Below are 14,444 nucleotides of genomic sequence, written 5' to 3' on the forward strand. Positions count from 1 at the left end.
ACGGAGTCTCTGTACATTTGATAAAGGAAGATGAAAGCTCTTCAGATGGCTTACGCTTTGCGGTTGTAGAATCCAAAGCCATATTTTACCTTAATTACTCTTTTCCTGTCCACTTCAAAACACCCTGGCCCAGTTCAAACAATCAGTGGTTGCAGAGAGCCTCGAGCACACTTCTTCTGTGTGCTCGTCCCTCTTTCTGTTACTGCAAGACAGCTGACACAGCTCGTGCTCCTTCCACCCCTAGCCATCTTCGAGCACGGTGCAGCCAGTATGGATGTCCTTACCTCAGCCTCACCTCAGTTCTGTAGGACAGGATTGCCTTTTTTCCTGCCCCTACTGTCCTTAATGTGTGTCAGCGAGGCTTTGTGAAACTCTGTCCCGAGAAGAGATTAACTGATGTTCACGTGGGTATTTCAGTGTTTTTTGTTCTGCTGTTTCCCCTTTTAGGTGACAGCGAGATTGTAAATAATATGTACGAGACCGACCCTGATCTCCTTGCTGGCGAAAGTGCAGAGGAGGAAACAGAGGACAGTATTATGTCCCCCATCCCTGTCGGACCTCCATCACCCTTTCCCACCAGCGAGGACTTCACTCCCAAGGAGGGCTCGCCCTATGAAGCTCCCGTCTACATTCCTGATGACATTCCAATCCCACCAGATTTTGAACTCAGAGAATCTTCGATCCCAGGGGCAGGGCTAGGGATTTGGGCCAAAAAGAAGATTGAAGTTGGGGAAAGATTTGGACCTTATATGACAGTACAAAGGAGCACATTAAAGGAGACAAACTTTGGATGGGAGGTAAGCGCGCCCAGTGTGGTAATCACATTCATTTGTCTTTGCAAACTGTTCATAAAAGCAAGTTGAGCCCCGACCGACTGGGGACCGAGGTGGTGACTTTGCTGATGCCATATCCCTGAGTGTTTTGTACCCAAGGTTCCATGCAGTATTGAAAAAGCAGCAGAAATCCTTTCCGGTGGCTACTGGGGCTACAAATACTGCTCCAGCCCCATTTTAGAAGGTTGCTTTCAAATGATGTTGGGTCACTCCTTAAAGTGCTTGTCATTTTCAGATTGTGTTCAGGACTTGTCACCGTGGGAGAAATATGATTAGTCGCGTCATGTTTTGTGGTTGGGTGTGTTACCTTTGACTTCCACTCCGTGTTAGCTGTGCAGGCACTATTAACTGGTCATAGAAAATAACATGTACCCATTAACACCCTCGATGTTCTTGAGCTCTTGCTCTGCAGCAAAGATAAAGGAATGCAAAAGTCATTTTCCCCTCAGAACTAAACAAAACTCATCTTCAATGGGAAAAACAGCGCTGTCCCCAAACTCCTGTGTCTTTCTCCCTGCTCTGGGGGGATTATCCCAACCATCTCTCTTATCCTGCTGTATTCTTGATTTGAAAACATCCATACCTGCAAGGATAATCCTAAATTAAAGCAGGTTCTAAGCACAGCAGAGTGTAATATGCAGGAATGGAGTTTTACCTCCCTTTCCTCGGCTGCTTTCTGGTGTGAAGCGATCAGTGCTGGAGCACAGAGGTGGGATGGAACCGAGAGCTGCGGCCGTGGCCGTAAGCAGAAGGTGCTGGCAGGAGCTTAGAGCACGAGGCCCCAGTTTGAAAAGGTCTGACTGTGTTTACATGGCTGGTTTTTGAAGTCTTAACAAATGGGCCAACAGCGAGGTGTTGTGAAGCCCAAAGAACTGTGTCCAGATGGTTTGGTTTGCCTTTAAAATGTGTCCACACTGCATGAAGAAGCAGAGTAGGCTTGCCATGAAAACGAAGCTCAGTCCTATCTTGTCATTCTTTTGCAGTAGGAAATTCCTGAAGGGCTGAAGTGGGAGTTTGGGTCGGTATTGGAGCTCAGTCCCCTTTTCCCTTTCCTAATGCACAGCTGAGTTTCCATCCCCCACATCTCCATACAGAGCTGCATTCCTCTGAGCTCGTCTTTGTGTTGCCTTCTTTTCTTGTGAATTACTGTGGCAGAATACTAGCTCGGTGTTGCCATGTCATCTTCAGAATGTGTTTTTTGCAGAAAAAAATGGAACAAAATGTGCTGTTGATATACAGTTGGCAATAGTTGGCAATGGGCAGCTTGGGGTTACCTGCTGACAGTGCGCTCTGCACTGGAAAGCACCTGGGGGAAAACGCCATTCTGGTTCTCTGCAGGCTGCAGTGTGGAAGTTGCTCCTGCCGAAAGGTGGGAGCTGTGTTTTTCTGGACCTGAGCACTTACAGCTGACCTTCCTTTTAATTTTAAATATGTTTTCAACAAAGGCTTGTGGGGTAATTTTTTGCACCAGCTCCGTGGCTGCTGGAAGTCAGGCCAAACTGGAGTGGTGCAGATCCTTTCTTCCGTGACCTTGGCGTAACTTTGTCCTTGTCTTTTACATTTCTGGTACAGGTTTGTATTTACATTCATGGTTTTAAGAACTGCTCCCTCTCTCCATTACGCACGGAGCGCCAGGCCTGGTACAAGCCATATCTATTAACTTCAGTCTCCATTGACTTTGTGGTACTGTTTATTTTTGCGGTGTGCACGAACAAACTTTCTTTCTCCGTGGCCCCTCTCACATTTCTGCGGCGCTTTTGTTCTCCTGTTGGACAGGAACGTTTCCTAGCTGAAAGGAAGGAATATTTGTCCTCCGTCAGATGTCCTCAAACACTGCCTTAAACCCACCCCAACACTCTTCCTTTGACCTTGCCTGTTCCTACAGGCACTCTTGAAGCCTTTCACTTCCCAGTATGTCTACAGCAGCTCAGAAACTTGCAATCACTCCAAACCTTCCCATTTCCCTTTGTGCTGAGCAGGAATCCCTGGGATAAACTCTGCTTCTGCCTGCATGTTGGCACCGAGCTGCGTCCTCAGCACGGAGGGCTGTAGGAATAGCCATAGAGTGCCATAGAGTGATGTGCCCAGCAGCTTTCCGTGCGGCCACTCGTGCTGAGCATCCATACTGTGAAAACATTTCTGTCCTGTGTCAGTAAAGTTGAGTAGGCAGAGGAAAACGGAGGAATTTTCCCTCCCTCTGTACCACGTTCATCAGACTTCTGCCTGCTTTCCTGCAGCAGAGGCCTGTTGTTTCCTGCAGCGGCGCTGAGCTGAGACCCAGTTTTGTTGTGCTCCAAGAGGGATGTGCCTTTTGCAAGTTGACATTCATTTTTTTGACAGCATGTCTGTGCAACTTGTGGTTTGGACTCACAATGGCTGGAAATCAAATGCTTTCATTAGGCTTTGATAACTAATCAGCGCTGGCTAATGAGCGCGTTACCGGTACACTGGAATTGTCAGTTCTATTAGTTACATTAGTAATTTTTGTTTCAGGAAGGATAATTGTTCTTTACACCCAAACTACCACTCATGGATAAGCCCTCATTGCATTTCCTGTAGTTCATACTCTGGATAATGCTCCCACCCAACCCGTAGTCCTAAAACTTGGGTGTTTTTTTGGGGTCATGATCAGCAGTTTCTTAATTTTAATAGTGCTTCTGCCTTTTGCCCACAGAGTTGTTGCCCTTCACCCCAGCAGGTCTGCTGTCAGACCAACTCACCTGCATGGCCCTAGCACTGCTCATAGCAAGGAATGCTGTTTGCTGTGTGGGCACCATCAGCACCGTGTCAGGGTCCTGGGAAGCTGCAGCTGGTGCTGCTGTGCTGGAGGCATTCTGGGCCCTGGGAGCATTTTTATTTTTTCTGATGTCATTAATAATAATAAAAAAAATCAATTTTGGACATCTAGGAGATCTGCTTAAGGGCCTTGGTGTGCAATTGATCTCTGCTTTACCATGAACACTGCAGAAATAGCTTCTCTTTTCCAGCCTCGGCAGGACTGAGGTTGTGAAAATGAAACTGAAACAGAACAGTAAGCTGCATTTCTTTGAAGGCATTGGGAAGCACGAGCTGCTATCTGCAAACAGAGCTCTGCTCTTCTTCAGCCCAACTGTCTGATCCAGACCCAGCTCTGGTGTCAAACATCTCCCTTCAGGAGGCAAAGAATCTTAGCATCATAGAGTCACCAAGGCTGGGAAAGACCTACAAGAATGCTGTTTGCTGCAACTGTCAGCTTACTTGTTGTTTCCACTAACAGCCTGAAAATTCATAGGGAATGCAGAAAGCCACCTTGAGAAAAAGAGATGGGATTTTTTCCCCCATTCTTTTGGGTGTCTTTGCTTTTAACCAGACAGGAGTGAGTGGGTTAAAGCTGGGTGATAAAACGCTGTTGTTGTGAATTCCCTTGCTTTAATGTTCATTTCAAGAAACTATTTGCTGAAACAGAACAGTGAAGTTCTGACTCATACAGACAAGGTAGGCTTTTATTTTTTAACACATGCAAAATGAGCGCTTTGCTTTCCATCAGGGCAAAGACAGAAACTGTCCCATGAAAGAGGAATAGCTGTGCGAAAAATAAGAGCTGGCAGCTGAAGATGCAGCATTCTTGGCTTCACATCTGGGCCAGTGGAAAACTGCTGTTTTTTGAGCATGCTTTCTGGTGTCAGCGATTTGCAGGCGTTCAACCTCCTTGTTCCCACAAAACAGAGCACTTAAACGTTGCTGGGTTTGTTTGTTTTTAGAAGTGCTCATAAATGCCAAGGAAATTTGGCTTCACAGGACTGGCATCGATTGCCGAGAGGAGAGTTGTGCTGTATCTCCTCAGCTCTTAGAAATATGAAGATAGGAAGGGGACTGCAAGCATTCTTTAGATGTGATGGCTGTGTCATGCTTCCCATTAGCAGAACATGCTGCCCAAATTCACTTTAAATGCCGACACAGTTTGTTAAAGAAAGCGTGTCCTCGTCTGTCCTGCTTTGAAACAAAATACAGGGCTTGCAATGAGCAGGGACATCTCAGGACCTCTCTGTGCTCATCCCTCGCTCACGTTCTTTGACTTGCAGGCTGGAAGGATGCAATGACATTTCCTTGTAGCTATTCCTCACGCGTCTTCTGATTCATTCATTTTCTCCAGCCTCTGCCTTTCCCTTTGGCTTGGGGGCAGCATAACAGCCTCTGAGGCTCAGGGAAGGGCTCAGGGACGGCTGCTCTCACTGCCTCATCCCATCTCCTGTGGGGAGCAGTGCTGGAGGGCGCTGTGCGCGGCCGTGCCCGAGGTGTGGAGCATGTGGCACACAGAAAGTCTGTCCCATTAAAGGTTACTGCACCGTTTTTCCAAGTTTGATTTGGCTAGAATAATTCTGAAAAAGCAGGAGTCTGTGGGTTCATATGGAATAGAGAACACACGAGCACGCTGGGACTTCCCAGATGTGCTGGTACAGCCAACAGCCGTCCAGCCATCCTCGGTACTCCGTACTTGGAACCTGTTGGTGCATGATAGGACTGCAGGTAAGCCACGGCTTTAGGCTGGAGCCTGAGGCTTAGGAGGGAGCTGCTCCGTGAACCGAGGGCAGATCCCATCCCTGCAGATAAATCTGGAGGGTGGGGAGCGTTTGTATCGTTGTAATGGTGACTGAACATTAGAAGTGCATCCGCTGACACCCAAAGTGAAAGGACTGAAATGTGTAACCTTCTACGTTTCTCCAGATGCCTCAATGTGAGGGTTAAAAGAGTAAGTCTTTTTCAGGCCCGGGAATGCCGAGATGTCTTGCTCTATCTTAGGCACTTCTCTCAAACATGGGTATATAAGGAATTAGGGAAAAAACAAGAAGAGACAGGGAAAGGGAATGACTAAGAATACCTCCTGATATTTCTCCTTTATTTCCATAAGGGGTAATAACTCATGAGCAATCCGGCAGAGGGCACTTTCTTTAAATAGAACGTTCTGATTCACAAGCAGAAAAAGGAAATAAATATTTTCTTTTCGACTTCGAGACACATCCATGAATACCAGCTTCTGAAATGGTATTTTATCATCCATACTTAAAAAAGAAAAAAAAAAGAAAAAAAAAAAAAAAGGAAAGAAAATCCCATGAATAACTCAATGTATACCACAGGATTTGAGAAAGAGCTCTTTCTTGTTGTCAAAAGACTTGCAGAATACAGGGAACTATTTCTTCCCCTGGAATGTTAACCTTCGTAGAAACCCAGCCTTTATTTTGTCCTCTCCCAGAAGTGCAGGGCTGACGGGGCGTCGGGACACAGGAGGCTGCTGTAAAGGAAATGATCAATAAGGTAGAATTAAACCTTCAGTATACGTGGGACGTGAAAGGAGGCATCATTGGTGACCATTTCAGCTGCAGTTTCAGAAGGTGGAAGCAGTGCGAATCAACTTGCTCTGTAGTTGTTGGCTGCTCCTGCACGGTCACCAGGACGTGCCTGGGGGTGAGGGGGGCAGCACACGTTGTGCCGTGGGTCAGAGGATGGCAGCCCATGTTCTGTAGGGAACCTGCAGGCTGTCTGGTAAGGATTTCACATGTTCACTCAGTTGTTCTCCAGGGAAAGGTTCTCCTTCACCTCCGAGGCCCAGTAAGCATTGTGTTAAGGCACCAAAGCAAGCTGCTGCTTGGCTTTGAGTCACGGCTTGAACGCTCAGGGCTGTGCTTGGGCTCTGAGGTTTGGGACATCAGCACAGCTTTCAGTGAGCCTCACTTGAGTTCCTGGTTAGTCCTGAAGTCTGACGGCTTTAAGTGAAATTGCTTTACCTCAATCTGTGCAGTGCAAGGAGGAAAGGAACAACGGGAGATTTTCCAGAGTAAAACATTAATTGCTTTTATAGAAAGGGCAAATCACGTTCTCTGCATAATTTGGCACCGTCCTTCTCTTCCCATAGCAAACAGGGAGCAGCACCACAGATCTGCAGAACTGCTAAATATAGTGACTCTTACTCTGTGGGATTTTAGCACTTCTCACATTTTGGCACTTTGGTTGCTTCTTATTTGGCTCCAGAAACGCAAAAGGATTTATGTTGTTGTACATAGAGACGAAAATGAGAAGTTGGGTCTATTGCTCTTTCTTAAGTAGTAGCGCATAGTTGGGTCTTTGTTCCTCACCTGTTAACATCTCAGCTAATTATTCATCCTTTCCACTTTTTGTTTATTTCATCGGTGCAAAGTCCTGGGACCTCTACAAAATGAGGCAGCCCTTGTGCTGAACGTTTGCAGCTTTGAAAAACACGGGCTGTTTGTGCAGGGAAGGCGTGAAGCTCATTCTGAGTCCCACTTAGGAAACGTTAGTGGAAGGAATATGTGTGCAGGAGGAGGTCTGGTGGCAGACGAGGAGGGGTTGGTTGGAGCAGAAGGAACATTTCTGGGCATCGGGGTGTTGTTGGCCGTTTTGCTCCTGATTGGGTGCTCTGTGTTCAACTCGTGGCACCCGCCTGGAGCCGCCTGTGCAGCTCTTGCATTTCCTGGCTCTCACTGTCCCCTCTGCAGGCAGATAACGAGATGCTTTGAGGCACAGGGCTGAGTGCAAGCCGGTTACCTTAATCGGGTTGCAGCCCGGTGACAGTGCGCTGCGACCACTTAATGTGTTTGCACTGATCAGAGACATGCACGTTCAAGTGGGCCGGGTAAATAAAGGAGAGGCATCTCTGCGGCGAGGCAAGTCCATTTGTGTACACACGGGCTGGGAGCGCCCCGTCGGAACTTGCCGTCGCTTATCCTCTGTCTCAGAAATGCACGAAACATGCTTAAGGCAAGGAAAGTTCCCTGCAGCAGATGTCCTGCTCGTGCACACGCTCCAGCAAGGCTTTTTCAGGCTGCACGCTGCTAATGAAGGACATCTCCTGTTGCTGCTGGGATGGGGTGATGTGTAATCAGTGATGCAGCGGTTTGGAAGCTCTGTTCCCTAAGAAATGCCTTTGTTTGAAGCGTTTTGTAACCCCCCTGCAATGGGAGCTCAGCCCCTCGTGCCCGTCTTTGCTCCGGGGTGCTTTGCTCGGCACAGAAGTGGCATTTTGTGCCTTTTGATCTGATTACCAGCAGTATGTTTCCTCACTTTCAGATAATGCCCGGGCAAGTCGTCGCTTTAATTGTACATCTCATTGTGCCATCCTTGTTCAATCATGTTCAAAAATACCTACATTTCACCCTTGTCCCCCACCTCCCTTTTCCCATTTAGATCTCACTGAAGTCCATTCTCCCTTATCAGCACAGTAATTTCATGAGCAGAGCTAGGATTTCTGCCGTTTAGGCCCCGGCCATTGTCTGTCGCAGCTGCAGTCAAGATAAACCCTCACCCAGAACAAAGTTGGAATGACCTTTTACAAGCAGAATCTGCCTTGTTTCCCTCCAGACTAATTTATCAGCCTTCATTTCAGCCCAGTCTCTCAGCAGAGGCCTGAAAGAACATTACAGAGAGCATGAATGAACAGGGGGATTAAGATGCTTGGCTAGTCCCTCTTTTTCATCAGACACCTTCTGGATTTACTGAGATGTAAGCTGTAAATGACCGTAAGTGGTGAACTGCCTTAAACTTGCAGGAAGGGAAAGGGAAGGGGCGGGGGGATCAGGGGGAATCACCAAAGCCAAATGTTTGGGAAAGAAGAGGTTTGTGGGGACCCGGATAAAGCCCTGTGCTGGGTCTGGCACACACTGAGCTGCCGGGGCCTCGGGGTCAGCGCTGCGTCGCGGGCTGAGCAGCCAGAAAGGTGTCTTGTGAATTTAAATCAACCGGTGTGTTGGCTTAAAGCAAACACGAACAACTGGATGGCACGTCTGTCTGTCCTGAAAGTATTTTTTTGGTGCAGCAAAGCAGCAAAAATGTCAGTGGGACTTCAGTGCTGTGAGAACAGTTCTGTTTAAGGTGAACTTGGCCAACGTGAAATAGCAGATCCACATGGAGCTGACAGCTGTAATCCGAGGGGCTTGCAGTGAGGAGAGGAACCCATAGCTGTGCCCTTAATGAGGGGAATTGTCAGCACGGAGCAGGAGCTGCTGCTCTGGAATGGGGTGACGCTGCCCCTTGTGCCATGGGACTGCAGAATCTTTCAGTTCTCCCACCTTTCAGTTTTCTTCGTTTAATGAAGCAAAGGGTCGATAAACAACTTGGAAACATTGCTGTTAAAGCACAAGCTGAGGAGAGGCAAAAATCCTCATCTGCAGAACTGAATCGTGGTGGTGGATTACGTTAGGGGAGGTGACCTGAAAGCTTTTGCAAGGGAGGAATTAAACGCAGCTCTGGTGGCTCAGCCTTTGGGAACGGTGGTGGTGGTGGTGATTTCTCCTTATTGCATGGGGATCTTCTGCAACCAGCCCTGGGCAGAGCGTGAGCTGCGTGCTGGCAGCAATGAGCACATGCAGAAACATGGGGAGATTTAGCACTTCTGAAATGTGATTTAGGTTCTGGTATAGCTGAAGTTCTGGTGAAGAAGAGGGAGGGGGCAGAGGATGGAAGAGCAGGGATGTGGATCAGGAGAGTGAGCAGAGGGGCAAAACCATTTCATCATCCCTGGAGGTGCTCTGGAAAAGGGTAGATGTGGCACTGAGGGCCATGGTCAGTGGGCATGGTGGGTTGGGCTTGGGGGGCTCGGGGGTCTTTTCCAACCTTAATGATTCTGTGGTTTGATCCTGAAGAAACCACTTGTAGCAAGTGGTGAACAGCAGACATTTGATGCTTGGAAGCTGGATCCAGTTGGTGTGAGGTGATGAGGAGCCCCACTCGTGTGCTGGGCGAGCCTGGCACCGTGGCTGCGAGACCTCCCTGTCTTCTGTAACCTTATCTACCCATAAATCCCAGTGCAGCAGTTGGCATTTCCCTTTCAGAGCTATAAAAGTTCTTGAAATGCAGTGGCTGGTGGTTGTAAGAAAAAAAAGAAAAGAAAAGGACTTCTTATAAACCTTTGGAAGACTTCTGATGGGATATTTGACTGAAAGTTCAGGCTGTCGTTTCTTTGCATCTTCTGCGTTGCTTTTCCATAACGTGGTTCTGCTTTTGCAGCCTTCCAGCTACTGCTATGGACGTTGCAGTCGTTGAGGTGATGCCATCTTTTCTGCACACAGCAGTGGTGTTTAATCTCAGATGGAAAGGGGTTAATAATGCAAAAGCACTGCGCTGTTGTCGAGATGACACCCATTTCTGTATTTTGTAAGGGGCACGTGTGTGTGATATCTATCAGCAAACACATGTTTCAATTTACTGCTTCTTATGAGCTGTAGTTGGCAAGAGTAGGAATATAGCGAATTCAGAACGTGGCTGATAAAATACTGATACTGTATCTTTTAATTTATTACCTGTATTACCCACACACTCTGTTTTCCACTCTGTTCTCTCTCCTTCACCAGTTGTGTTTTCACTAGACTGGCATTTTCCTACTCTGATGAATTAACTGTCAATTGAAGTTAGTGAGATAAATCAAAACAAATGGACACCCTGCTCCATATTGACTTTCTCACTGCCTGATTCTGAAAACCACTTTGAGCACTTTGCTGCTATTATGCTCGCTTGGTTCTAAGCAAATGGACAAGAAGGAAGGAACTGGGGGAGGTGGGTGTTTAATAGCCATCAGTTACATTCTCACTATCTCTGCTTCATCTGGGATCTTGTCAACAGTGAGATCTGCAGCATTTACCTAGAAAGAAGACACTTGGCATGGCGTAAGAAAACGAAATGCTAAGCAGCTTTCAGAAGCATGCTGCATTAAAGTCTGGGTCTTTTCAAGCGTGCTCTTAATCCACTGTAAGAGTGTTCTGGGGGATGACTGCAGCAGCGCCCAGAGGAGAACCTTCTGATCATCAGGACAGCCCCAAGCAGAGCCACGTCTCTGGCCTGAATCCACATGAGGTTTGCTAGCAGTTGGGTGGGAGTTTTCTGTCTATAATTACATCGTTAGGGGATAAGGGACTTCAAGGTGTCAAAGCCTTTTATCTCAAGATGGAATCATTGCTGGCCTGGTTTACTGTTTGCGCTGAGCAGGTATCTGATGACTGGGGTCGTCTGTGCCCCTAATTAACAAGGCACTCTGCTGAAGTGATGAGTGAAGTCGATCTGAGATGCACAGCTCTGACTGGTGGCAGACATGGTGGAAGCCCCTGGATGAAGAGCACGAGGTGCCTGGGTACAGGAGTTCCTCCTCATCCTCAGCCTTAGTGCAGCGATAGGAAGCGATGGATTGTTTCTCAATATGAGAATAGGAAACCCACCGGTGTGTCTCGAGCAAAGCTGCATGCATCAAATGCCAGCCGTACCTCTGGCTGACCTTGGTTACTCCGCGTGGTTTCAGCCAGAAGAACAAGCATATTCCTGTCATACAGCAAGTGTTGAAATTCCTTTGTTATTTGTTTACTTGTATCTTAAACATCTGCGCCTTCATGCTTGGCTTTGAAATGCATTCTTGATGAACCCGACTGTTTTTCCATAGCCATCCCCTGGCGGTGTGCTGTGCCTTCCTCTGCGTCCAGCGCCGCGTTTTGCAAACAAATTTAACACCTCCTCACCTGGAAGGGATCTTGTAAACTTTAATTCAAGAAGTAAAAGGTTAAAAAGAAATGTACGTGCGGAGGAATGGATGGTGGAAAGGGGTAAAGCCTCTCAGCAGTAGGTTAATTGGAGAGTGGAATACCAGTGTAGATGGGAGCACATAGTTTCCTTGGACAATGTGCTAAAGAACTGGGAGCTGGGAAGGACCAGCTGGGATTGTTAGTGAATTAGCTGAAGTCAGAAACCGCTGAATGGAGCAAAGAAGTAAAGGGGAAATGAAGGTTAGGGTATAATTCAGTCTAAATTAGGTGGGCCATTCACAATGCATAAAAGGGCTCTGAGCTTCCTTTCTTGGGGAAAATGGGTAGGAAAGCTCACTTTTATTTGGACGCGGGCTGAGTGGTTGATTTTAAGAATGTGCATACCTAGAGCCTACTTTTTGGAAGTGCATTATCCCACATGAGTCTGGAGGAAGCTTTGAAAATGCCATGAGCCTGAAAGACAACGGATTTAATAAGGCAGAATCACAACCGTTGCGCTGCAGAAGCACCTCATTTTAATCTGTTATGAGCTGAAACAAATTCTCTTCACTTATTCAGTCTTTGCTTGCTCGTTTTGAATGGTGAAAACTCTGTGTCTGATCCCCTGGTGCCCAAAATCCCCCCTGGTTTTGGCCTCTCTCTCCTTGCTGTTTTGGAAGAAATTGTGGCATTGGTGTACTTGCATTAATTTCTAAGTTTTGGTTGCAGGAGGTTGTGCCACGGGAGGGGATGTTGCAGTCAGAGCAAACATGCTTGGAGAGAATGGGTTTCTTCAACCTTGAATCATGAAAAGCAGCGTTTGTTGGAGGGGAGAGGGAAGATGGGCAGGAGAAAGGAAATGTAAACTGTGTTTTTTTGTATCTGGCTTGCTTTATTTATTTATTTGAACTCAGGAGGGTTTTGAATGAGCCTTGCAAAGCCGGCCTTCCAGTCATGCTGGAGAGGAAAGCAAAGGACCAGTCCCTTGTTTTGCTGGTAGAATCATGTGTACGTCCCAGAGCATCTATTGCAGTTGTCAGATGTTACACTTCTGCACTGCATGCAGCTTTGTGCTTTGTGTGTCACTGAGAGCAGGCAAAGCCAGCTGGCTCAGGTGCTTTGGAGCCGCAGGGCAGGAGGCACAGGGCAGCCCTTCCAGTCCAATGGGAAGAGCTGTGCTGCATCCCCCCTGGTGCTGCGGCGTTGGATTTCTATGGAGATGTTCAAACTCACTTTCCCTCAGTCCCCCTGTTCCTTCCATTGTCTGTTTGATGACAAAAATTCACCTCTATTCAACTTAGCAGCTATTTGAAGCTTCCTTGGAGATCAGTCAGTCCCATCCAGCACTGATCTGCGTGTCCTCTGTGGGCACAAAGTGGTGGCAGCACCCATTGCAGTGGCTGGTCTCTGGCTGTGCAGGGCATGCCAAAGCTACGGCTGGGTGATGCCGGCTGTTCTGTGCCATATGAACCTGTCTGCAGCACATTATGCTGGACCCTTAATTAAACAGCCCATCTGATTGGTGCTGTTGTGGTTTATCTGAAGGAGGTTGGTAGGAATGTGTTCCTCGGCTGTGATCAACCCCAGTGCTGGGCTGGTGGGACTGGTTCCATGTGCTGTTACTGGTTACCTGCACGGCCCAGCTCACTTCTGCATTCCCTCTAAAGGCTCATGTCAAGCTCAGTCAATTGAAATGAGATTCAGGGCTGGAACGGCAATAAGTGTTCAATCAAAGTATTTGATAAATCACTTAAACAATCTTGCAGATTGCAAATTCTGTAAATGCAAGTTCTGCACTTATTCAAAGCTAGTGGATGTGACAAGACTGAGAGACAGCAAAGTCAAAACAGCAGGGAGAAAAACTCCGATTGTTTGATGAGATTAAAATGCCAGTGATTCAAGTGGCAGGCAGGTAGGGCTGTGCTGCTGGTGGAGCTTTGCAGCCAATACTTGAGCATTTACAAGGAGAATATACAGATGGGATAAAGAAGAGAAGGCTGATTTGATGATTGCGGCATAATTTTACCTTTACTTCAGGCTATGTGTGTTTTCCTTAATATCTTGAATGGCATAATTTAGACGGTCAGGAAAGTTTTCTCCCTTATTAAACGGAATGACAAGTGACTGTAGGAGTGGGAGAGGGGAAATCTCAACAAACCCCAGATGCCTTGAATGCTGAGCAATTACTCCCAGGTAAGCAGGGCTGCAGCTGAGCTTCCTCAGGGGGCAGTTACTGTGAGAAGTGTCTCCTCCTGGAAGGTGGAAGCAAAGTGCTGAAGCCAGTGCTTTGATGTGACTTTAAAGTGCTCTGCGACCCTCTGCAGACAGGAATATGTCGAATGGTGTATTTAATGATTTGTTTTTGGTCTACAGTTTTGATTCTCTCAAAGAAGTGTGGAAGAAATTAAAGCAAATCAAAGCTTGCTGAGCAGCTTCCAGAATGAAATCTTCTGCTTTCTTCTTTAACCTTTCTCCTTCTTGTTAATGAAGGAAGGTTACCACATTATGACAGAGGGGAATGCACATGTTGCAAGCGCTGACACGAAGGGGAGAAACAAGATTGGAGATCAGGGCTGTCATGGTCACCAGGAGGAAAACTGCATCCTTGCCTATAGCAGGGGGCTTGGAACTGGGTGATCTGAAAGCTCCCTTCCAACCCAAACGGTTCTGTGGTTCTGTAATTCTATGATTTTAGGTTGCTGATGTTCCGGGTTGGTTTGGCGTGGGGTTCAACCTTCCCTTATCTTTGTCCTTGTTTATAATATGTAGGTGTTATTAAGACCCTGGTGCCAAACTTGTGTGTGCTTCCACCATTGGCACACCTCTAGTTATCAGAAATCAGTTTGGTGACTTGTTGTGAAGGTTGCATTGGGATCCAGGTGACCTGGAGTCGCTCTGGTCCCCTTCCCAGGCACTCATTTCCAGGGACAGTTGCAGGGCACAGATCTCTTCATCTCCTTTGCCCCAGCTGTTCCATCACAGCTGGGAAATGTCTCAGTCGGCATTGAGGACATCCCCGAGACTTGCCAGCCATCATTCTTTCTCCCATAAAATGCACGCGTTCTGCACATCTGACACATCCTCACTGATGGAAATCAGCAGCCACAGGGACTCG

At 47.3% G+C, this 14,444-nt stretch overlaps 1 protein-coding gene across 1 annotated transcript in view; it reads left to right on the forward strand.

Annotated features, from left to right (window-relative positions):
• Nucleotides 1–14,444, forward strand: part of PRDM16 (PR/SET domain 16) — a 201,907-nt gene that overhangs the window by 79,172 nt on the left and 108,291 nt on the right. The window contains exon 2 of the mRNA XM_042882994.1: nucleotides 448–797. Within this exon, the coding sequence (XP_042738928.1) occupies nucleotides 448–797 (350 nt within the window). The remainder of the gene's footprint in view (nucleotides 1–447; nucleotides 798–14,444) is intronic.

Source organism: Lagopus leucura, unplaced genomic scaffold, assembly GCF_019238085.1.
Source record: "Lagopus leucura isolate 7727_CA_CO unplaced genomic scaffold, USGS_WTPT01 Super-Scaffold_100037, whole genome shotgun sequence".
Lineage (NCBI taxonomy): Eukaryota > Metazoa > Chordata > Aves > Galliformes > Phasianidae > Lagopus > Lagopus leucura.